At 40.9% G+C, this 23,373-nt stretch overlaps 1 protein-coding gene across 1 annotated transcript in view; it reads left to right on the forward strand.

Annotated features, from left to right (window-relative positions):
* Positions 1-23,373, forward strand: part of grm8b (glutamate receptor, metabotropic 8b) — a 195,517-nt gene that overhangs the window by 57,498 nt on the left and 114,646 nt on the right. Inside the window, exon 3 of the mRNA XM_021598822.2 lies at positions 19,255-19,471. Coding sequence (XP_021454497.1) covers positions 19,255-19,471 — 217 coding nt within the window. The remainder of the gene's footprint in view (positions 1-19,254; positions 19,472-23,373) is intronic.

Genomic DNA, 23,373 nt, shown 5'->3' on the forward strand with positions numbered 1-23,373 from the left:
GGGTGTCAGACTCGGCCCAGTCAAAATGAATGACTGCCCAGAATCGGCCCAATGCAGGAATTCAGACGACTTTGCAGGCATTTTACCAGAATCCCCCCAGAAGCGGCCCGATGCAATTTTAAGTAAATGTCTACAAAATTACCTGATTTAGTCATTTTAAATATTACTATTATACTTTTTATACCCATCCACAATTTGTTTATATAATTGTATTTAATCATACATTTTCTACCCCCTTTTCATCATATCCAATTGTCTTGTCCCATCGCTGCAACTCCAGTAAGGCCTCAGGAAAGGCGAAGGTCGAGAGCCATGCGTCCTCCAAAACACAACCCCGCCAAGCCGCACTGCTTCTTGACACAATGTATGCTTAACCCGGAAGGAAGCCAGCCGCACCAATGACACCACCAATCACCAAAGACAGATTTAGACATTGCATATAATTTAACAGTTCCATTTCACGTCACACTGTTCATATAAATACTCTATTATAATTTACCTGTTTCTCGCAGTTATTTATCCTGGGAGAAGGGAGGGGGGGGGGTCCTGGTTAATCTTGGGAAGCCGGTTCCTGACATTCAACCCTAGAGAGTATGAACTTTGGTTAAAAAAACTAATTTGAAAGGAACGGAGAACCTTTGTAAATTCATGAAGAAAATTACGTAAAGGATTAACAAAAAAAGGCAGACTGAGATCATAGCTGCCATCCAGGCCATGAGTATAGGATAGATATTATTGATGCCCTTATTAATTCCAGTTGAATGTGCTGTGAAATGACCCTTGGAGGAAGTAACCACTGAACAGAACAGCCAATGTCCCTCTGTGCTTGTGTCATTGCCAATCATACTGTATGTTCAGTGACATAAAGTGTACTGTAGCGTTAAAGCTTACCCTGATTACATCACTAATATTTGCATTTCACCTGCACATGCATGACTTGTTTTCTCAGTCACAGAGTGTGAAACATGATGACAGAATGCCAGCTGGGTTGCTATACTGTGCAAAGGCATGCACCACCTGCGAGCTAAAAATATTAAATGAAGTTGGCCTATCAGCAGACAACACTGACATCACTTTTTGCGTCAGCGAACACTGCCACTACTCCTGGGTGTTATTTAGTATGTTGGAAACAAGTTGCCAGTTAAGGATCATTTTTCTCCAAAGTGACATGGATTGTTATGACTGCCACATGTTGTTTATGCTTTTGGCCAAGTACTATAAAGACACAACAACTTAGCGTTCATTGTCCCCCTCAAATGAAATCTGGGAGGGGACTGCAGGTCCGTCTGCATCTGTTTGTTTATACGTTAGTCACACGTGGTATTTCAGACTGCACTGGGACCATTTTGACGAAACTTGTATGTATGATGCGTCTTGCCATTAGAGATTTGACATTGACAAAATTACACTGATTGGCCCAAGGAGCTCACCCAAAACGATCTCAATTGGCCCGGGGGGGGGGGGGGGGCTGCATCATTCGTGGGGAACGACATGTTTACTGTTGCCTTGTTTACATTTACATTACATTTGAGTCATTTAGCAGATGGTCTTATCCAGTGCGACCTACAGTAGTGAGTGCATATATTTTCATATTTTTCGTACTGGCAGGGTTCAATTAGCAGAAGCTCGGTCTTTGAATCCAGCCTTGTGTAGGAGGTGTTTTCAGAAGGTCTTGTAAAGCCGTGAGGTAGGCAGGTGAGGTTTATGCTTGGGAGAGATTCAGATACCCCGGCAGCCCTGAAAACAGCTGGGTGAATCTGACTGCTATTCACTGCGTTACAGGTGTTGTAAAGTGGTAAATCAATGTTGTAATGGGGATGGACAGTTTCAATAGATAACATTGTTAAATGTGATGGCAATACTGTTGTGGAACTAATTCCCTGACAATAAAGATTATATGTAGGTGATAAACCTTTGGAATGACTAAATAAATGACAGATGTGTAGATATCAATGGATATCAAAGATAAAGACGCATGGCTTTCGACCTTCGTCTCTCCCGAGGCCGTACGGGAGTTGTAGCGATGAGACAAGATAGTAATTACTAACAATTGGATACCATGAAATTGGGGAGAAAAAGGGGGGTAAAATAAATGAAAATAAAATAAAAAAACAGCCTCTTTGGGGTAATACTGTACATACAGACTAACTGAAAGAGGACAGACATGTCTCCAGCTGTGCCCAGCAAGTGGGTTAGTGCATTTGCTTTAGATGCAGTTATGCAGGACGTCCTGGATAAATGCAGTGTCAATAAAGAAACAGAATCAAAAGATGTATTACACACTGTGGGTCCTGTCCCCTAGTCTTTTGAATGGGCTTGACGATTATGACATCAAATTCATGAAAAAAACTCAGTCAACTTTTGACAGATGCCTTATATGACTTTTTTTTTTTTGCGCAGAGGACCATTGCACTACGTTTTGCCCATTGAATGCCATTACAAAAGTTCCAAAACTGCAAGGATGCTTCCTGGAAAATTATGCGTTGCGTTCATAATGTATTGTCCTGGAACAGTCAAGCATTGACTGAAAAACATTTGAATTTTGGGGGTTGGACAATGGTTGTAAAGTAACATTCACCAATCAATCAAAAAAAAACTGTGCTACTCAAGACTTTTGCCATTGATGAACTGGTTTACCTTAGAGAGAGAGGGAGACGCAGTGGGGGAACTTGTGGGTTGGAAGAGAGAGAAAGAACACAAGCTACAATTTGTCACTAATTGTCACGATCGTTTAAAGATGGATTGGACCAGGGTGCAGCGTGGTAAGCGTACATTTTACTTTTATAACACCGAAAAACAACAAAATACAAACATGAACGTAACTCTACATGCAGTGCAGAAAGCAACTACACACAAACAGGATCCCACAATCTAAGGTGGGAAAAGGGCTGCCTAAGTATGATCCCCAATCAGCGACAACGATAGACAGCTGCCTCTGATTGGGAACCATACTAGGCCAACAAAGAAATAGAAACAGATTCGCCCAAATCACACCCTGACCTAACCAAATTGAGAATAAACAATGCTCTCTAAGGTCAGGGCGTGACACTAATAGTCATTAAAAGTCACTAATAGTCACAAATTACAACAACATGCAACACTTTCTTTGCCCCTGCCAAGACGTTGCAGAGAAAAACGATCTGTCACTGTGTCCAATTCAGAACACAGGCTACTGTAATTAACCATTGATTTACAGTGGGGTCCAAAATTATTGACATCCTTGACAAATATGAGCAAAAATGACTGTATAAAATACATATTTCAAATACTGAGCTATATTATATACTTTTTTTGAGTGTACATCTCAAAAAGGTAGCGGTCAAAATGTTTTCAATAACTTTCAATACCTCACCTTGCGAGAATAACGTCACTGAGAACGTTGGAGAACACATTGGGAGGCATCTTAGACCATTTCTCCAAACCGAATCCTTCCAGATCCTTGATATCTTTCATCTGCGCTTGTGGACTGCCTTCTTCAATTCAAACCACAGGTTTATAATTGGTTTCATGTCCGGAGAATGAAAATGACCATTACAAAATGTTGATTTTATAGCCAATTATCAATTTCTTTGTGGATTTTGATGTGTGCTTGTGACTATTGTCAAATAAAATGACATTTTATTGGTCCCAATCACCTACAGTGCCTTGCGAAAGTATTCGGCACCCTTGAACTTTGCGACCTTTTGCCACATTTCAGGCTTCAAACATAAAGATATAAAACTGTATTTTTTTGTGAAGAATCAACAACAAGTGGGACACAATCATGAAATGGAACGACATTTATTGGATATTTCAAACTTTTTTAACAAATCAAAAACTGAAAAATTGGGCGTGCAAAATTATTCAGCCCCTTTACTTTCAGTGCAGCAAACTCTCTCCAGAAGTTCAGTGAGGATCTCTGAATGATCCAATGTTGACCTAAATGACTAATGATGATAAATACAATCCACCTGTGTGTAATCAAGTCTCCGTATAAATGCACCTGCACTTTGATAGTCTCAGAGGTCCGTTAAAAGCGCAGAGAGCATCATGAAGAACAAGGAACACACCAGGCAGGTCCGAGATACTGTTGTGAAGAAGTTTAAAGCCGGATTTGGATACAAAAAGATTTCCCAAGCTTTAAACATCCAAAGGAGCACTGTGCAAGCGATAATATTGAAATGGAAGGAGTAGCAGACCACTGCAAATCTACCAAGACCTGGCCGTCCCTCTAAACTTTCAGCTCATACAAGGAGAAGACTGATCAGAGATGCAGCCAAGAGGCCCATGATCACTCTGGATGAACTGCAGAGATCTACAGCTGAGGTGGGAGACTCTGTCCATAGGACAACAATCAGTCGTATATTGCACAAATCTGGCCTTTATGGAAGAGTGGCAAGAAGAAAGCCATTTCTTAAAGATATCCATAAAAAGTGTTGTTTAAAGTTTGCCACAAGCCACCTGGGAGACACACCAAACATGTGGAAGAAGGTGCTCTGGTCAGATGAAACCAAAATTGAACTTTTTGGCAACAATGCAAAACGTTATGTTTGGCGTAAAAGCAACACAGCTCATCACCCTGAACACACCATCCCCACTGTCAAACATGGTGGTTGCAGCATCATGGTTTGGGCCTGCTTTTCTTCAGCAGGGACAGGGAAGATGGTTAAAATTGATGGGAAGATGGATGGAGCCAAATACAGGACCATTCTGGAAGAAAACCTGATGGAGTCTGCAAAAGACCTGAGACTGGGATGGAGATTTGTCTTCCAACAAGACAATGATCCAAAACATAAAGCAAAATCTATAATGGAATGGTTCAAAAATAAACATATCCAGGTGTTAGAATGGCTAAGTCAAAGTCCAGACCTGAATCCAATCGAGAATCTGTGGAAAGACATGAAAACTGCTGTTCACAAATGTTCTCCATCCAACCTCACTGAGCTCGAGCTGTTTTGCAAGGAGGAATGGGAAAACATTTCAGTCTCTCGATGTGCAAAACTGATAGAGACATACCCCAAGCGACTTACAGCTGTAATCGCAGCAAAAGGTGGCGCTACAAAGTATTAACTTAAGGGGGCTGAATAATTTTGCACGCCCAATCTTTCAGTTTTTGATTTGTTAAAAAAGTTTGAAATATCCAATAAATGTCGTTTCACTTCATGATTGTGTCCCACTTGTTGTTGATTCTTCACAAAAAAATACAGTTTTATATCTTTATGTTTGAAGCCTGAAATGTGGCAAAAGGTCGCAAAGTTCAAGGGGGCCGAATACTTTCGCAAGGCACTGTATTTAGCAGATGTGTAGCAAAATTCTTGTGTTCCTTGCTCCAACAGTGCAATATCTAACTGTCATGTATATTCCCTCCCTCTCCGGCCTCTAGGTCATCAGGCTGCTGATTATCCCGCACACCTGTCACCATCGTCTCGCGCACCTGCGCCTCATGACACTTACCTGGACTCCATCACCTCCTTGAATATCTTCCCTATGTCTGTCACTCCCCTTGGTTCTTTCCTCAGGTGTTATTGACTCTGTTTTAATGTCGGTGTGTTGTTTGTGTTTCGTGTTCATTGTTTCTTTTATTTATTAAAACACTCACCCCCTGAAATTGCTTCCTGACTCTCAGCGCACTTGTTACACTAACAATACACAACAATACACACAAATCTGAAAGTAAAAGAGTGGGATTTAGAAATACTAGGACGAGCAATGTCGGAGTCCAGAGTATAAATATATATGCACTTTGTATATGGGATGTATAGACATTATGAACAGTATGTGGATAGAATATGCAGGATAGAATAGTACAGTACAAGGGAGCAACACTTTACATGTTACGTTTATATTTTTGTTCAGTGTATAATGATATGCCATTTAGCAGATGCTTTTATCCAAGGCGAGTTAGTCATGTCTGCATACATTTTACATATCGGTGGCCCCAGGATGTATCCAATCAGAACTTACTGCTGACTACAGCTCATTCAGATGACAGACAGCATGTTGACATCCCAACCACAATGACAATCTGTGTACTTGTTCTGAGAAAGGCATCCATCACTTGTGTTTGTTTACCAGGCTTTTAAGCTGGCTACTGACTGAGCAGACCTAGCTTATTTATGATGGTGACTCCAATATGGCCACCCAGGTGGAAGTTTGGAAGTACCTGTTCTGAATAAACAAGCCATACACGCACTATGCCCACCTGGCTCTGCTGCAAAACCAATGGGGTGGTAACAACACACTGTTCCCTGGACTTGGACAAGGGTTTCAAAATCGCCTGGCAGGTGCTCAGAAGAGAGCAATGACAGAGTATTAGGGAACCCATTTCACTTTCAGTGTTTCCAACAACAGCAGAATAATGGGAATGAGTTCCAATATAAGACAAAGTTGAGCTCAAGCTAGACAGAAATACGGCAAGTGGTACCGATGCACCAAGTCTGGAACCAACAGGACCCTGAACAGCATCTACCCCAAGCCATAAGACTGATAAATAGTTAGTGAGAGAGTTCATATTTGCATCGACCCTTTTTGCGCTAACTCTTTTGCAGTGTACCCAATAGTATCCGGTTGTCATACTTGAGTAAAAGTAAAGATACCTAAATAGAAAATGACTCAAGTAAAAGTGCAAGTCACCCAGTAAAATATTACTTGAGTATAAGTCTAAAAGCATTTGGTTGTAAATATACTTCAGTATCAAAAGTAAAGGTATAAAACATTTCAAATCCTTATATTAAGCAAACCAGATTTTCATGTATTTTTTTATTTACGGATAGCCAGGGGCACACTCCAACACTCAGACATAATTTATAAAGGAAGCATTTGTGTTTAGTAAGTCCGCCAGATCAGAGGCAGTAAGGATGACCGGGAATGTTCTCTTGATAAGTGCAGGAATTGGACCATTTTCCTGTCCTGCTAAGCATTCAAAATGTACTTTTAGGTGTCAGGAAAAATGTATGGCGGGAAAAGTACATTATTTTCTTTAGGAATGTAGTGGAGTAAAAGTTGTCAAAATTATAAATAGTAAAGGAAAGTACAGATACCACAAAAAAACTACTCAACTACTACAATAAAAGTAATTTTTCTTAAAGTACTTTAGACCACTGCTGTTTTGACTCATCACATACGCTGTTGCTAATATTTATTATCTATCCTGTTGCCTAGTGACTTTATCCCTACCTACATGTATCCCTACCTCCATACCTTTATCCTACTTCAATTACCCCGTACCCCTACACATCGACTCAGCACTGGTACCCCATGTATATCGCCAAGTTATTGTTACTCATTGTGTTTATTCCTTGTGTTATTATTTTTCTATTATTTCTCTTTTTTTCGTCTCTGGGAAAGCCCTGTAAATCAGCATTTCACTGTTAGTCTGCACCTGTTGTTTACGAAGCATGTGACTAATAACATTTGATTTGATGAGGCTTATGTTATGCCCATGTTTAATATTGTTTATTTAACCTGTAGGAAAAATAAAGCTTTTGGTTCTACTTGAAAAGGCTATGTTACAGATGTAGGATCTTAATCTGATCGTCATGTTGCAGGAGAATCTTCCTTTAATGCAGGACATTTATAGGTCCTGAACAGTCAAAATCATGTTTTTCATTAAATTGGATGATATTTGAAGGAAACCAGATCGAAGTATGATAACCATAGTATGAAAAATGACTGTTGCTTCCCCTCCCACATGTCAAACACATGGCATGATTAAGGGGACAAGGTGACATCCCCTTAACTCTCATTTTAAAACACCAACTGTAACGGTAACATGATATTCTCTTATCTAATTTAAATAAGTACCGCCTCGTAACCAACATCGGAGAAGGTGGGTTTGCAGAGGGGCGAGGATTACAGTGGGGAGATATTTGATACACTGTCGATTTTGCAGGTTTTCCTACTTACAAAGAATGTAGAGGTTTGTCATTTTTATCATAGGGACAATTCCACTGTGAGAGACGGAATCTAAAACAAAAATCCAGAAAATCACATTGTATGATTTTTAAGAAATTAATTAGCATTTTATTGCATGACATAAGTATTTGATCACCTAGCAACCAGTAAGAATTCCAGCTCTCACAGACCTGTTAGTTTTTCTTTAAGAATCCCTCCTGTTCTCCACTCATTACCTGTATTAACTGCACCTGTTTGAACTCGTTACCTGTATACCTGTATAAAAGACACCTGTCCACACACTCAATCAAACAGACTACAACCTCTCCACAATGGCCAAGACCAGAGAGCTGTGTAAGGACATCAGGGATACAATTGAAGACCTGCACAAGGCTGGTATGGGCTACAGGACAATAGGCAAGCAGTTTGGTGAGAAGGCAACAACTGTTGGCGCAATTATTAGAAAATGGAAGAAGTTCAAGATGACGGTCAATCACCCTCGGTCTGGGGCTCCATGCAAGATCTCACCTCGTGGGGCATCAATGATCATGAGGAAGGTGAGGGATCAGCCAAGAACTACACGGCAGGACCTGGTCAATGACCTGAAGAGAGCTGGGACCACAGTCTCAAAGAAAACCATTAGTAACACACTACGCCGTCATGGATTAAAATCCTGCAGCGCACGCAAGGTCCCCCTGCTCAAGCCAGCGCATGTCCAGGCCCGTCTGAAGTTTGCCAATGACCATCTGGACGATCCAGAGGAGGAATGGGAGAAGGTCATGTGGTCTGATGAGACAAAAATAGAGCTTTTTGGTCTAAACTCCACTCGCCGTGTTTGGAGGAAGAAGAAGGATGAGTACAACCCCAAGAACACCATCCCAACCGTGAAGCATGGAGGTGGAAACATCATTCTTTGGGGATGCTTTTCTGCAAGTGGGACAGGACGACGACGATCGTCGTTGGTGGTGGAATTAGACCAAGATGCAGCGTGGGGTAGATTAATCATATTCTTTAATGATAACTAGAAAAACAAGAAAGATAACCAATTAAACATACAGCCTTGTAGGGCTCAACAGCAACAATACAAGGACAAGATCCCACAACATAGGTGGGAAAAAAGGCTACCTAAGTATGATTCCCAATCAGAGACAACGATAGACAGCTTCCTCTGATTGGGAACCACACTCGGCCAAACACAAAGAAATACAACACATAGAATGCCCACGCAAATCACACGCTGACCAAACCAAATAGAGACATAAAAAGGCTCTCTAAGGTCAGGGCGTGAAACCCCGCCCACTCAGCCTGTCTTTTCAAACTTCCTGGTAGCCATCTAAAAAAGTACTTTTCAGGATGACTGTTCAGGACCTGTAAAACGTGTAGTGTATTTGAGTTTTAAAAAGGCTTCTGAAGTTTGTAATTTCCACTCTGATATTTCAGACTCCATTTTCCCTTAAGAAAAATGTTTCAACCCTACAAAAATGTCCATTAATTAGAATACACATAATAATTCACATTTCCTGTTGCTGCAGGATTATTTTCCTGCGGTGGCAAACAGGCTTAAATTAAGATCCTACATCTGTGTGACATTCGGTTCTTCTCTACCTTTACTAAAGCATTCCTGAACACAATTGAAAGACATCATTTGAGAAAATACATTCAGTTCTTAGATTGCACACAAGTGGACTTTAACTAATTATGTGACTTCTGAAGATAATTGGTTGCACCAGATCTTATTTGGGGGCTTCATAGCAAAGGGGGTGAAAACATATGCACGCACCACTTTTCCATTTTTTTATTTAAAGTCATTTTTTTCATTTCACTTCACCACCAATTTGGACTATTTTGTGTATGTCCATTACATGAAATCCAAATAAAAATACATTTATATTACAGGTTCTAATGCAACAAAATAGGAAAAATGCCAAGGGGGTGAATACGTTTTCAAGGCATTGTGATCTGAAAGTGATTTGAATGTTTTAACCAGACTAAAACTGACAGTAAACATGTTAGGGATTTCGTGTTACTACAAATTAGAAACATTTCCTGTCTATGTATTGCTACGTATCTGTTCATTCAGTGCTGTGAAGAAAGTCTTATACCATAGTGTTATCAATGGGGCTCGGATTTGAAAACTGTCTTTGATTTTACATGATATGCATCAGACTGCAAATTATACTGTAACATTGGGGGGTGGGGGGGGGGATGTTGTATGGGCCTAATTGTAAAAACATGTAATTTAACAGTAAAAATGTATAACTTTTTGATGTGGCATGAACACAACCTGTCATGATACTGATTGTTAAAAAAGTAGGCCACCTACACAAGTTTGTCAACTCTGCACTGTGCACCCGCCATTTGATGCATGAAAAGATCTGTCACAAAACATCAAAAACTGTCATGACATTTGGTGATTGTCATTAGACTTACACTCTTGTAGCCTGAATTAATTGATGTTTGCTGACAAATTGAATTTTTTTGTAAAACGTAAAGTTGGGACACCTGAAAAGGGGCTGAAATATGGAAAGTGCAGCCACATGGAAATACATGGTTTAAACCATGACAGAGAGGTGGGGGTGTTTGTTTGATTCGGAATAAGTTATTCTTTTCATATTTAGCAATGTAGCAGTTAAAAAACAGCATTTTAACAAATAGGAGAATAGTGAAATTAGCATTATTTAGTGCCCCCCCAATAGATTGACTTTTGTTGCGTTTAATGGGGCTCATCTCCCATTCAGGGGGTTGAACCCCCGACCCCCCCGGACATAATTTGCTCTCTTGTCTGTCCGATTAGTAGTTTAAAAAATATACACTGAGTGTACAAAACATTACGAACACCTTCCTAATAAGCGTTCCACAGAGATGCTGCAGTCATGTTGACTGCAATGTTTCCCAGAATTGTGTCAAGTTGGCTAGATGTCCTTTGGGTGAAGGACCTTTCTGATACACATGAGAAACTGTTGAGCGTGAAAAATCCAGCAGCATTTGAGTTCTTGACACACTCAAACTGGTGCGCCTGGGGCCTACTACCATTCTCTGTTCAAAGGCACTTTTTTCTTGCCTATTCACCCACTGAATGGCACACATACACAATCCATGTCTCAATTGTCTAAAGGCTTAAAAATCGCTCTCTAACCTGTCTACTCCCTTTCATCTACACTGATTGAAGTGGATTGAACAGGTGACATCAATAAGGGATCATAGCTTTCACCTGGATTCACCTGGTCAGTCTGTCATGAAAAGAGCATGTATTCCTAATATTTTGAACACTCAGTGTAGGTTAGAGTGCATATATTTCTTCATTAGAAAATAGAAAATTAAGTGGAGATTCTTACAGAAGGTAATCCTGGTTTTTAAGTCGTATAGTCTACATGCGTCTGAAATACTGTCAACATCAGATATTTCAGTTGGAATAAAGCAGAAAAACAGAGTAGTGGAATACCGGAGGGTAGAACCAGTTCACATTGGGGACAGCTTACCTTGATAATACAGTTGAAGTCGGAAGTTTACATACACCTTAGCAAAATACATTTAAACTCAGTTTTTCACAATTCATTTAATCATCGTAAAAATTCCCTGTCTTAGGTCAGTTAGGATCATCACTTTATTTTAAGATGTGAAATGTCAGAATAATAGTAGAGAGAATGATTTATTTCAGCTTTTCTTTCATTCATCACATTCTCAGTGGGTCAGAAGTTTATATACTCTCAATTGGTATTTGGTAGCATTGCCTTTAAATTGTTTAACTTGGGTCAAACATTTTGGGTAGCCTTCCACAAGCTTCCCACAATAAGTTGGGTGAATTTTGGCCCATTCCTCCTGACAGAGCTAGTGTAATTGAGTCAGGTTTGATTTGCACTTTTCGCACCAAAGTGCGTTCATCTCTAGGAGACAGAACGCGTCTCCTTCCTGAGCGGTTTGATGGCTCCGTGGTCCCATGGTGTTTATACTTGCGTACTATTGTTTGTGCAGATGAACGTGGTACCTTCAGGGATTTGGAAATTGCTCCCAAAGATGAACCAGACTTGTGGAGGTCTACCATTTCTTGGCTGATTTATTTTGATTTTACCATGATGTCAAGCAAAGAGGCACTGAGTTTGAAGGTAGACCTTGAAATACATCCATAGGTACAACTCCAATTGACTCAAATTATGTCAATTAGCCAATCAGAAGCTTCTAAAGCCTTGACATCATTTTCTGTAACTTTCCAAGCTGTTTAAAGGCACAGTTAACTTAGTATATGTAAACTTCTGACCCACTGGAATTGTGATACAGTGAATTATACGTGAAATAATCCGTGAAATAATATGTCTGTTAATTAACAATTGTTGGAAAAATTACTTGTATAATGCACAAAGAAGATGTCTTAACCGATTTGCCAAAACTATAGCTTGTCAACAAGAAATTTGTGGAGAAGTTGAAAAATGAGTTTATGTAAGTGTATGTAAACTTCTGACTTCAACTGTGTGTAACCTCAGGAGATTTCTATGTGCAAGCAAAATGAGTAAACAATGTGAAGAGATTTTAACCCCTTAGAGCCTTTGAATTTTAGGACCCCTTTAGGTAACATACAAATATACAGTATTTCAAAACTTATTTGATAAAATGTATTAACCCATAGAAAAGCATTGAATAACATATTATTACATGGAAAAATACAGTGCATTCGGAAAGCATTCAGACCCCTTGATTTTTTCCACATTTTGTTACGTTACAGCATTATTCTAAAACTGATTAAATATTTTTCCCCTAATCAATCTGCACACAATACCCAATAATGACAAAGAAAAAAATGTTTTTTCAAATATTTGCAAATGTATTAAAAAGAAAACCCAGAAATTTGACATTTACATCAGTGACATCTAAAATGTAAGTGTAAGTATATAAGTATTCAGACCCTTTACTCAGTACTTTGTTGAAGCACTTTTGGCAGCGATTACAGCCTTGAGTTTTCTTGGGGATGAAGCTACAAGCTTGGTACACCTGTATTTCGGGAGTTTCTCCCATTTTTCTCTGCAGATCCTCTCAAGCTCTGTCAGGTTGGATGGAGAGCGTCACTGCACTGCTATTTTCAGGTCTCTCCAGAGATGTTCGATCGGGTTCATGTCCAGACTCTGGCTGGGCCAATCAAGGACATTCAGAGACTTGTCCCGAAGCCACTCCTGCATTGTCTTGGCTGTGTGCTTAGGGTTGTTGTCCTGTTGGAAGGTGAATCATTGTCCCAGTCTGAGGTCCTGAGCGCTCTGGAGTAGGTTTTCATCAAGGATCTCTCAGTACTTTGTTCTGTTCATCTTTCCCTCGATCCTGACTAGTCTCCAGTCTCTGGCGCTGAAAAACATCCCCACAGAATGATGCTGCCACTACCATGCTTCACCGTAGGGATGGTGTCAGGTTTTCTCCAGGCGTGATGCTTGGCATTCAGGTCAATCTTTGTTTCATCAGACCAGAGAATCTTGTTTCTCATGGTCTGAGAGTCCTTTAGGTGCCTTTTGGCAAACTCAAAGTGAGCTGTCATGTGCCTTTTACTGAGCAGTGGCTTCCTTCTGGCTACTCTACCATAAAGGTGACACTTGTGTGGGTCGTAGAGCAAAACAGAGAACACCATCGTGTTTGTGTGTAGGCCAAACTGTTCGGACAATATAGACGTTTTTGTGAGACATCAACTCTGGGGTCTTGCCTAAATGTACAGGTATCTGACAAAGGGTGTTGAGCAACCACGAGCCACCAGAACAGCTTCACTGTGCCTTGGCATAGACTCTACAAGTGTCTGGAAAGGGATGCGACACCATTCCTCCACGAGAAATTCCATAATTTGGTGTTTTGTAGAAGGTGGTGGAAAACGCTGTCTTAGACACCGCTCCAGAAACTCCCATAAGTGTTCAATTGGGTTGAGATCTGGTGACTGAGTCGCACGCACGCACGCACGCACGCACACACACACACACACACACACACACACACACACACACACACACACACACACCCTTTAAACACCCTGTGCTCCTTTGAGACCCCTCTGAGATCTCTTCTTCTAGCCATGGTAGCCAAACTAGTCAGCATTTTTATAAACAACACTAAGCTTGATGGGATGTTAATTGCTTAATTAGCTCAGGGACCACACCTGTGTGGAAGCACCTGCTTTCAATATACTTTGTATCCCTCATTTACTCAAGTGTTTCCTTTATTTTGGCAGTTACCTGTAGTATATGGCTTCCAATATTCTGTAGGCACTTTGTGCTTCCCATGTTTCCTTTAAATGTACCTCCATTAAACTACGTGAAAACCTATTTTCAGTGTTGCTCACAGCATTTGGGTTGTGGTGCAGAATAAGTTGTGTGCATAAGCACATAACAAACAAGTGCCCTTAAAAAAATATGTAAGCAGTGAGCATAGAAATGCATTAAAAACAAAACAACGAAGACGAACGGTGACCTTACAGTGCAGTCAAGCTGTCATATTATGGAAGTCAGATTGGTCCCAGGATGCCACTGTCAACTACTGTAGGAGGGCAGGAATGATAAAGTCACATCAGATAATGTCATCCATGGATGTTCCTGTGGCCAGCATCTTTTTGGGCGTAGAGAGCTTGTCAGAAAACCTCCCAAAACCATTAAACAGTGATAGTGGAGAAAACAAGAGAGAGAAGAAGGAGATAGAGGGACGGAGGTTGACGTTTATTGTCATGAATCTTGCCCTGGAGGCAACACTGAGCAATTTCGGCTAGATGGGCCAGCTGCAAAGTCCAAATGGGCTATATTGTCAAAATTCATGAAAACAGAAATGAGCTTTAGGTCTTAATTTAAGGTTATGGTTAAGCATTAGCGAAATGCTTAAAATCAGATTTTATGACTCTGTGACTGTGTCAGCTAGTGAACACTGCAGGGCTGCCTCCAGTACATGAGCCATCCCAATAAATTCCAACCTGCAAGAGGGACGTAGCCATGGAGACTACATGGAGAGCTAAGTTCAGGGGGGGGGGTGGGGGGGGGGGACAGACATAGAGAGACGAGACCTGGCTGTCCTGTCATGTCGAATTAGCTTTTCTCCCTCAATCTTTCTCTCAATCAATTATCATCCCTGGTCAGAGAGGAGCCACTATCAATATGGAAATGTATGGTGCGGACGGTGGGGATTTTGTCTGTGTGTGTGTTTGTGGGTGTGGGTGCCTGCATGTGTGTGTGTGTGTGTGTGAAAGAAAAATAATGGTTATAAATATGTTGATACACACACACACACATCTGTCTCTGTTTACACCATTTATTGAGACACTTGGCCTGCTGTTTGCTAGATTGTTTTAAATAAAGGTCGGTGTTGAGGTTAATGACTATTGTCAGGCCACCATATATCAGGCCAATACTGTCCCTCTAGGTGTGACAGCTCCATTAGCTGCTAAAGTGGCCCACCGTGGAAGGAGCCACATGCCGATATCTCACAGCATACTGTTGTGTGGATGGATAAGGACTTACATTTCTGACATACAGATGACATAAGGTCTGTCATAGTATATCATAACAGTTCATGACCACACGCATTTTGTTTGTGTAAAACTGAGAACTGTTACAGCAGTTGTGATGCGTTGTCCTGCCTTATGGTCACCTAGATAGGCTGAAGCAGCAGAGTGTGTTTGTGTGCGGCAGATGTGTATGATGGAGGAATTCTCCATGAGACTTGATGAGTCTCATCACTTTCTTTGGGCTACGACACGTGGGAGTACATCTGGTGAGCCCTCAAGTCACATTTCAAAACTGTTCTCGATCGCTCGCTCTATTCTTTATCCCCTCACTCCCTTTCTCTCTGCCTCTGTCTCTGTCTCTGTCTTTCTCTCTCTCTCTCTCTCTCTCTCTCTCTCTCTCTCTCTCTCTCTCTCTCTTTCTCCGTCTCTCTCACCTTTTTTCTTTTTTTCATATTCTCCAATCCCCTTTGAGAAAGATTTCTCTATCCCTCTATCGCCATTTCTTCCATCTTCCCCACTCCTTTGTTCCTCTCTCCCTATAATGGAGCCATGTGGATGTCCACAGTAGCAGTGGAGAATTAGAGCATGATTTATCACTGGTGCTCTTAGCAGCGCTGTAAATACACGCCACAGATCCAGCCCAGTGTCAAGTGCTTCAGCCTTCTGCTCTACAGAGTCAATCACGCAGGGCCGGATTACTGAACGGGCACGTTTGGGTTGGGGGCCCCCTGGATAGCATATGAAAACGGCATAAGAAAAAATTTGTAGAATTGCAGGAAATAAGCTTTAAAACACATTTTCTCTCATCCTCTGAGCAAAATGTGAGGATAGCACGAGATGGGCTATAAATCAACAACTTTTTATTTTTGCTTCATGGCAAAATGTGTTGAAATGCAGGAAGTTAGCTGTTTTCTTAAAAAGAAAGGTGGCCCCCCCTGCATTAGTCTGGCTCTGCAATCACGGCCATATTAAACTCAGCGCACACTGACCCAGAACCACCCTGATCTTCACAGTCTCACAACATCACCCCTGGAAGTACTCTAGTCATGTTTGCGTTTTGTAAGACCCAGAGGTCTGGGACTCGTGATAATATACTAGGAACACTACAATATGACGGTGATGCGGATGATGAGGATGATGATGATGATGATAATGATGATGATGAGGGAATGATAATGATGCTGATGAGGATGATGATTGTGAGGATGATGAGGATTGTGGGGATGAGGATGGTGGGGATGATGAGGATGGTTGGGATGATGATAATCAAAAGGAAGGCTTAATGTGTTGGTGGGTTTTGAGATGAAGATATCAAGATATGCTGATCTACAATATTCCTGAATTAGACCACTAATTAAAGTGGCATTCTCCCCATCTACTTGTGCCAACAACTCTCCATAGGCTTCCAGAGGAATGGACATTTCTTTGTATAATGTAAGAGGATAAAGTGTTCTGCCTGTGATTGTAATTTCCCAAGTGACATCCTTATGACTCTCACATGATGACCAGACCGAACACATCGCATACTGTACATGTTATTCAATCATTGCACCCACACTGCTTGCGCTCATCAGCGTGCGTCTGCGTGGCCAGGCGCTAAAATAGAAATTGGTTCTATTTATGACGCTCAACGCACTGCATGTCCGGCCTCTCCAATCTCCTCGTTAGTTTTTAGAAGCATATACCCACATACCATGTCCTCTGTGGTTTTTGGGAGCATATATCCACGTGGGTGATTGAAAGATGAACTGAGGTCCACACTCTGTTGGTTGCGGTAATCCACCTAAAGTTGGTTGCCAACCATCATATAAAGTCCAAAATAAGAAGGAGCCTGAAGGAAGGAGGAAAGATGACTAAAAACTCATTTGGTTTACCGTTTTATCTGTGGATTAGTTGTCGGAGTAGAGGACCTTGTGCATTTCAGGTAAAATAACAACCCAATGTTTATATCCCGGACAAATGAGCTAGCAACAGCAAGAAAGCTAGCTAAATTGCCATAAATGTTTAATGCTTTTCAACCTGTGCCCAAATTAATATATTTAGTTGATATTTCAACCTGCGTGTCCTGATCACGTCTGGTGCGGGTGGACAAAATCAACGTGCGCATTTGGTCTGGTCAGCATGTCAGAGCCACCTAAAGGTGCAGACAACTAAGCATCAACATTCCCAAACCTACACAAAAAAAAATGTAAAAGCATTGTACTTTGATTGGTTAAAGCAATCAATAATATATTTCTGTGTGTCAGTGTACCTCTGTTGATATTTGTTGATGTAGGAAGATGTATTGACATTATTGTAATGTGAACTATTCTCATAACCATTGTGTTTGTAAATATACTGAACAAAAATAACACTGTCTGTATTAAAGCCCTTTTGTGGGGAAAAACTAATTCTGGTTGGCTGGGCCTGGCTTTGTCATGTCAAATCCACAGATTCAGGCCTAATGAATTTATTTAAATGGACTGATTTCCTTATATGAAATGTAACTCAGTTGTATGGTTGACATTGTTGCATGTTGCGTTTCTATTTTTGTTCAGTACAGTTCAGCATCTGAGCTCATTACACCGTAGTGAACATTATCTCAACCTGTTATGGTTTCTTTATTTGTTTTCCTTTATTGTAGTTACCTTTTGCATTATTCATGTCATTCAGTGGCTAAACTTTATGGAAGTTTGCAGTGAATTATGATAATATCTTGTGTGTGTGTGTGTGTGTGTGTGTGTGTGTGTGTGTGTGTGTGTGTGTGTGTGTGTGTGTGTGTGTGTGTGAGAGAGAGAGAGAGTAAATCTCCATGTTAGGAAAGATGAGATCTATATCCAGAGGTCAATATGATTTATCTCACTATAACACAATTCAGAGGTTGAATGCTTTACCCTGAGATGACCCCTATAAATCAAAATGGAATACAAAAGGGCAGAGTTTGTTCTCTGAAGCCACAGTCCATTGATTGACTTTAGGGTGTATAAACTTCAGCTCCATGTTCCCGCATTTTAAATTATGTTCTAATGGGAAAATAAAGACAAGCACAAGCAGACGCTTTGGCCCCTGGAAAACTTGATTTGTTCACATAGTTCACATAAAAATGGCCTTTGTTTCAATCCAGATCTTAATCACTTAATGGCAGAAATGAATCAATGGTGATAATTAATCACTTGTTGCCTCTGGTACTCACTTAGCTCTTGTTATCTTATGGCTCTGAAATCCCAGCGTTTGGGAAAAAATCTAACAAAATGGATCAAGTCAATCCCAATGTTCAAGGGTTAACCTGGGACTGACAGAACGTTGGCATATCACAGGTGATTGCAATTATGTCAAACCCATCAGATGCATTTGTATTTACAGCCGGTTTAATTTGTAGCTGTCTGTGAATGAGCTGAGATCGGCTCAAGCTGCCAGCCAGTGAGTGGCATTTGTATTGCTGGCAGGCCTTTGCCTGTCTTTCTTTCTTCCATTCCCCCTCTCTTTGAATGCCAATGAGACAAGCCTGTAAGGCCTGCCCGCACACCCTGGCCTTTGACTGAAGTGAAATCAATCAGGCCTTCAATCGCTCTCTAAAGGACCATTATCCAACCTTCTCTCCTTGTCTAACAGGCTATGCCTATCTGTCTGTGTGTTTTCTGTCTGTGTGTTGTCTGTCTGTCTAATACCTTACAGTTCCCTCTCTCTTCTCCATTTACACTGTATCCAGTTGACAAGAAACAAAGCAAGGACATTGTGGAATTTTGGTTTTGAAGTTCTTTTGGGATAAAAGACTCCTAAACATGACGAAATAAAGTTTCAAGTCAGGTGGTTCCGAAAGGTTCTGACTCTCGTTAATATCCCTATGTGTAACATATAGTAGATATCTGGGGAGCATATTCCATTAATTGAACAATTACTTGTTTGGCATTAAATACTTGGCTTACACTAGTGTTTCCTTGTCTCCATAGATCCCTCAGATCAGCTATGCATCCACGGCACCCGAGCTGAGTGACAACACACGCTACGACTTCTTCTCCCGTGTGGTGCCACCGGACTCCTACCAAGCTCAGGCCATGCTGGACATCGTCACGGCGATGGGCTGGAACTATGTGTCGACCCTGGCCTCGGAGGGGAATTACGGCGAAAGTGGCGTGGAGGCTTTTGTCCAGATCTCCAGAGAGTCTGGTAGGTGTGATGGGGCTCTTTTTACTGGCACAACATGGCTACTCACAGGCTTTTACTGAAACGCTGATTAATATATTTTTATTTCTCCAGCTAGATATAGCTGATAATTGTGGGCTGTTTTTGTGACGCTATGCTGAAGGATTAACAAATGCAATTGAATCCAAAAGTCTCTTTCCCTGCCAATATACAGCAATATTTTTATTCCACTAAGAACAACTGCTTGATTTGGGATGTATGAGAAAAATCTCAAATGTACTGAGAAACTTGAATTGTGCTGAAAGGAAGGTGTGTTCCCTTGTTTGGGAGATGTGTACTGTTGGTCAGCGTTTTACGCTCTGCCTGCATGCATTGCCCCAATGTTTGACTCAAACACTGTCTTGCCTAGTTTGGCTGAGTGCACCTCAGCATTTGCTGTCTCAACAGCAGGGGATACCTTGAAGGTTCACATGTCAAGTCGCTGAATGTCAAAATAGACTACCAGGGGACAGTCTAAGACAAAAAACACAGAGAGCATCTCTGATTCTCTTTTAGTCTTGCTTGTTCTTTGCTTGGAGAGACTGCTAAGGCATTAGGGTATGGCCTCTCCCATTCACCAATCAAAATGTATTTACAACTAGCAATTATTAAAACTTAGTTACATTACGCACCAGAATAATTGATTGCTCCACAATTTTATTGATGCATCAGAGGATATGGGAAGGGGGTGGAACATTTCAAAGTGGTCTGTGAACATTTGTATTGTGTTGATAAATGAATATAGAGATAGGTAATGTCATTGATTCTCAGCATAATCACCAGTAAGTTCACAGATGTATTTTTCTAGGGTCTGTTTCATAATCAAACTCAGTTCTCTCCAAGCCCTCTGATTAAAGTATTATGGCAGCTTTCGTCAGGGTGGACAAAAGGCCGCACATTAATTATATTGTAATTGCTGAATATAAATTAATCAGCTGTAACATGTATGTGTGAGATTAACAGAGTGTGTGCGCATTAGCCCGGGACTATTATAAATGAGCTGTATCTCTAGCTAGCATGGGAGCAGGGGAGCACCAACCTAATCCTTGAGGGCCGTGGTTCAGCTCTCCGTGGCACTTAATGGATCAATTAGAGTCATCGATTGGCTTGAGAGTCCACCCACCTGTTTTCTTGGGTCAGAATCAGATGCTGAGTTCACAGATACTGAGTGCAGAGTAATGTTACACCAGTGGTTCTCAAACCTCTCAAACCTCGGGGACCCCAGATATTTTAAGATTTTGTTGTAGCCCTGAACTACCTGATTCCCTAGTTGACAAGTTGAATCAGGTGCGTTAGCTCTAGAATAAATAAAATACATGGAACGTTTGGACAACCACTGTGTTATACAGCGCAGGCAGAAATGTAATAAGTAGAATGGACATACCACTCTGTAGTGCATAGTGTAGGGTGGAATGCTGACTTTAAGGTAGCAGTTGACATCCTCTGGTCTCACATCAGGCTGCCTGTCCTGTGCTTCTACTCTCCCCCTGAACATTCAGGAGAGTCCAGGGCAGAAAGGAAGAGTGGAAAACGAGTGGTGCTCGTTCCATACAGAACCCTCCACAGAGGGTTCTACTTGGAACCAAAAAAGGGTTCTACCTGGATCCAAAAAGGGTTCTACCTGGAACCAAAAAGGGTTCTCCTATGGGGACAGCCAAAGAACCCTTTTGGAACCCTTTTTCCTAAGATTGTATCTCCTGTGTTTTATTAGCCCTGAAATAGTTTGGAGGGCTTTTCCTGTATGAGAGTCTCCCTTTGGGTCTGTCAACAGTTCCAGACTTCCAGCTGCAGCCCTAGAGCAGGTTTGGGTTAATCCCAAATAAATACAGGGTTTAACAAGCATCCAATTAGCAACTAAACCATCACCATATAACAGAAAAACATCAATACCAGCTTTACAATGACACCTATAGCTCTTGCACCAATAGAAGTAAGCATAGCAATCTCATTTCACTCCTGGCTAAGCACCCAAAAATAATTGATGATAATATGTTGTGGGCTAATTCACCATTAATAGACATGCTGCTAACTTCCTACATTCAATTACATGTGATACCCATCTTTTTCTCTTAGGCGGTAAAATGCTGAGCGAGCCTACAAAACTGTAAATAATTCCAAGTGAATTGTGAGCCCGGATAAACAAGTGATGATGTGCATCTATTTATCAAAGCGTGTTAGCTTGATTGGCATGCACTAAGTGTGCTGACCCAGTCCATCACAGCAACCCCCTGCACACCATCACTGTAACGCCTGCTCAGCCAGGTTTCCTTGCCGAAGCAATGTAATCTCTATGTAAATGGTGTAAGCAAGCAACAGTAATCATGAGAAATGGCTGCAATATTTCCTTTAAAGGTGTGGATTAATAATGACGAGTTGCATGGAGACGGTCTCTTGAACAGCAGGGAAGAGCAGCAGTACCTCCCTGTGTATATTGTTCTTTATAATGAATGTGTTTTTTTAACGTTGTTCTTCTCCTTTCAACACATGTAAATGGCATCATTTAGAGATATGACATTCATAGCTCTGCAAGTTAAGTCATCTGTGATTTATCGTATATTGTATCGTCTGTGATTAACCATATATTGTATTGTCTGTGATTTACCGTATATTGTATCGTCTGTGATTAACCATATATTGTATCGTCTGTGATTTACCATATATTGTGTCATCTGTGATTAACTGTATATGGTATCGTCTGTGATATTGTGTCGTCTGTGATTAACTGTATATTGTGTCGTCTGTGATTAACTGTATATGGTATCGTCTGTGATTAACTGTATATGGTATCGTCTGTGATTTACCGTATATTGGGTTGTCTGTGATTAACTGTATATTGTGTCGTCTGTGATTAACTGTATATTGTATCGTCTGTGATTTACCGTATATTGGGTCGTCTGTGATTAACCATATATTGTATCGTCTGTGATTAACTGTATATGGTATCGTCTGTGATTAACTGTATATGGTATCGTCTGTGATTAACTGTATATTGTATCGTCTGTGATTAACCGTATATTGGGTCGTCTGTGATTAAACATATATTGTATCGTCTGTGATTAACTGTATATGGTATCGTCTGTGATTAACTGTATATTGTATCGTCTGTGATTAACCATATATTGTATCGTCTGTGATTTACCGTATATTGGGTCATCTGTGATTAACTGTATATTGTATCGTCTGTGATTAACCATATATTGTATCGTCTGTGATTTACCGTATATTGGGTCGTCTGTGATTAACTGTATATTGTGTTGTCTATGATTAACCATATATTGTATCGTCTGTGATTAACTGTATATGGTATCGTCTGTGATTAACTGTATATGGTATCGTCTGTGATTTACCGTATATTGGGTCGTCTGTGATTAACTGTATATGGTATCGTCTGTGATGAATTGTTTACGACCTGAGATTCACAGCATGAGGATGAGGTGCCGGTGGGTTGGATGCCTTTTGCTGTTCTTGGTGTTGAAGGGGATATCTTGCTGGGATATCTTACTTCCCAAATACAGGTGTGCCAAGCTTATATCGTCATACCCAAGAAGACTTGATGCTGTAATTGCTGTCAAAGGTGCTTCAACAAAGTACTGAGTAAAGAGTCTGAATACTCCATGTTTAATTCATATACAGTATGAACGGTGAGAAGAGTACCAGAAGAGGACTGGCCACCCTGTTGACTGATGGTCTATGGGGAGCAAGTCTAATAACTAGACCAGAGGAGGATCCCAGGAGCAGTGTCACTCTCAACCCCTCCGGAGCCTGATCTTCATGAAAACAGGGACAGATACCCATACTGTGGCATTGGGATAGACTTTCGGACAAACAGCGCAGTTTTTCGATGTGTTAACTGCCAGGTTAAAGAGCATGTTGGCCTGCACCCACTG

This window comes from Oncorhynchus mykiss, chromosome 30, assembly GCF_013265735.2.
Source record: "Oncorhynchus mykiss isolate Arlee chromosome 30, USDA_OmykA_1.1, whole genome shotgun sequence".
In the NCBI taxonomy this organism is placed as follows: Eukaryota; Metazoa; Chordata; class Actinopteri; order Salmoniformes; family Salmonidae; genus Oncorhynchus; species Oncorhynchus mykiss.